General features: G+C 51.5%; 1 protein-coding gene across 1 annotated transcript in view; it reads left to right on the top strand.

The window, feature by feature from the left end:
* Isg20 (interferon stimulated exonuclease gene 20) overlaps positions 1–1,490 on the top strand; it is a 23,672-nt gene that overhangs the window by 20,737 nt on the left and 1,445 nt on the right. The window contains exon 3 of the mRNA XM_015493089.2: positions 999–1,199. Coding sequence (XP_015348575.1) covers positions 999–1,199 — 201 coding nt within the window. The remainder of the gene's footprint in view (positions 1–998; positions 1,200–1,490) is intronic.

Below are 1,490 nucleotides of genomic sequence, written 5' to 3'. Positions count from 1 at the left end.
ATTTTAATTCCTTGCCGCAGCCCGGCCAGCTGGGCAAAATAACGGGGCGGGGGGGGGGTTGTGACGAGCAACTTGTGTAGATTGATACAGCAGTAGGAGCCATTTATTGCAGGACAGGAGTGGTATTTATACATTCCACACAGCTTATCTTAATTAGCATAAACTAGATACATCAGTCAACCAATAAGGAATCTCCACATTCAATGGCTTGCTTTTGTTACTTCTCAAACCACTCCCTCTGGCATTTTGCCAGGCACCATCCAGACTTGTTTACAGACTCTAACATTTCTCTGGCAAAATGCCAGGAGCCATCATGACTTGTTTACAGACTCTAACAATTCCTTTTGCCGTGGAACATATTTTCAGATTCTGGGGATTAGGGCATACCTATCTTTGGGAGGCCATTATTCTACCTGCCACAGTAGGGTTGTTGAGGATATCAAAAGATGTGACCATTGAGCATGGTGGCGCTTGTCTGTTATCCCAGCAACCCAGGAGGCTGAGGCAGGAGGATCAAATGTTAGAGGTCAGTCTCAGCAATTTAGTAAGACCCTCAGCAACTTAATGAGGCCCTGTCTCATAATTTTAAAAAAGGACTGGGGATGTGGCTCAGTGGTAAACTGCCTCTGGGTTCCATCCCCAGTGGGTGCACATGCACACACACACACATGCACACACACACACAAAAGTGATCTAGGTGATACATCTTGATATATGCCAGCACATGGGAAACAGTAAATACCAGCCACTGCCCTTATGCATCTGAGCCACTGGACAAGTCCCTTTGGCACTGCCTGGCATGGCATATAACAAGGGACCTGGTCCAATCTCTTCCTAGATATGTTTGAAGCTCAGAGAGGGATGGTGATTTGCCCAAGGTCACACAGCAAGTGGAGGTAGGGCTGCTCCCTGCCAGCCCCCTAACTGTAGCAAGTTGCCCCCCATCTACCTGGAGGACCCAGGATGAATAAGTGTGGGGCCTGTGTCTTTCTGGGCAGATCCTGTCGATCCTGAAAGGCAAGCTGGTGGTGGGTCATGACCTGAAGCATGACTTCAAGGCCCTGAAGGAGGACATGAGCAGCTACACCATCTATGACACATCCACAGACAGGCTGCTGTGGCACGAGGCCAAGTTGGACCACTGCATGCGGGTCTCCCTGCGGGTGCTGAGCGAACGTCTCCTCCACAGGCTCATCCAGGTGAGGACTCCTCCTGCTCCTCAGGGTGGGGCCACCCAGGACAAGCCAGGCAGCCTGTCTGAGGCGTTGCTCCAAGGGGTGGGCCTCTCCGTCCAGGACTGTGGACAGGATGGCTTCAGTACAAATATTTACCCCCAAGACTCTGTTCCCTCTACTCCTGAGAGGTGTGTGCTTGTGAGAGGGGGAGAGTGTTTTGTTTGGGCTTCCGGAAGCAAGGATGGGGTTGCTAGAGTTTGACTTGAGAGGTGGCCCGGGAGGTGCTGGGAGATTGCGAATGAGGCAGGGGCGGGG

Source organism: Marmota marmota, unplaced genomic scaffold (genome assembly GCF_001458135.2).
Source record: "Marmota marmota marmota unplaced genomic scaffold, marMar, whole genome shotgun sequence".
Taxonomy (NCBI): domain Eukaryota; kingdom Metazoa; phylum Chordata; class Mammalia; order Rodentia; family Sciuridae; genus Marmota; species Marmota marmota.
This window is presented reverse-complemented; position numbering and strand designations above follow the sequence as displayed.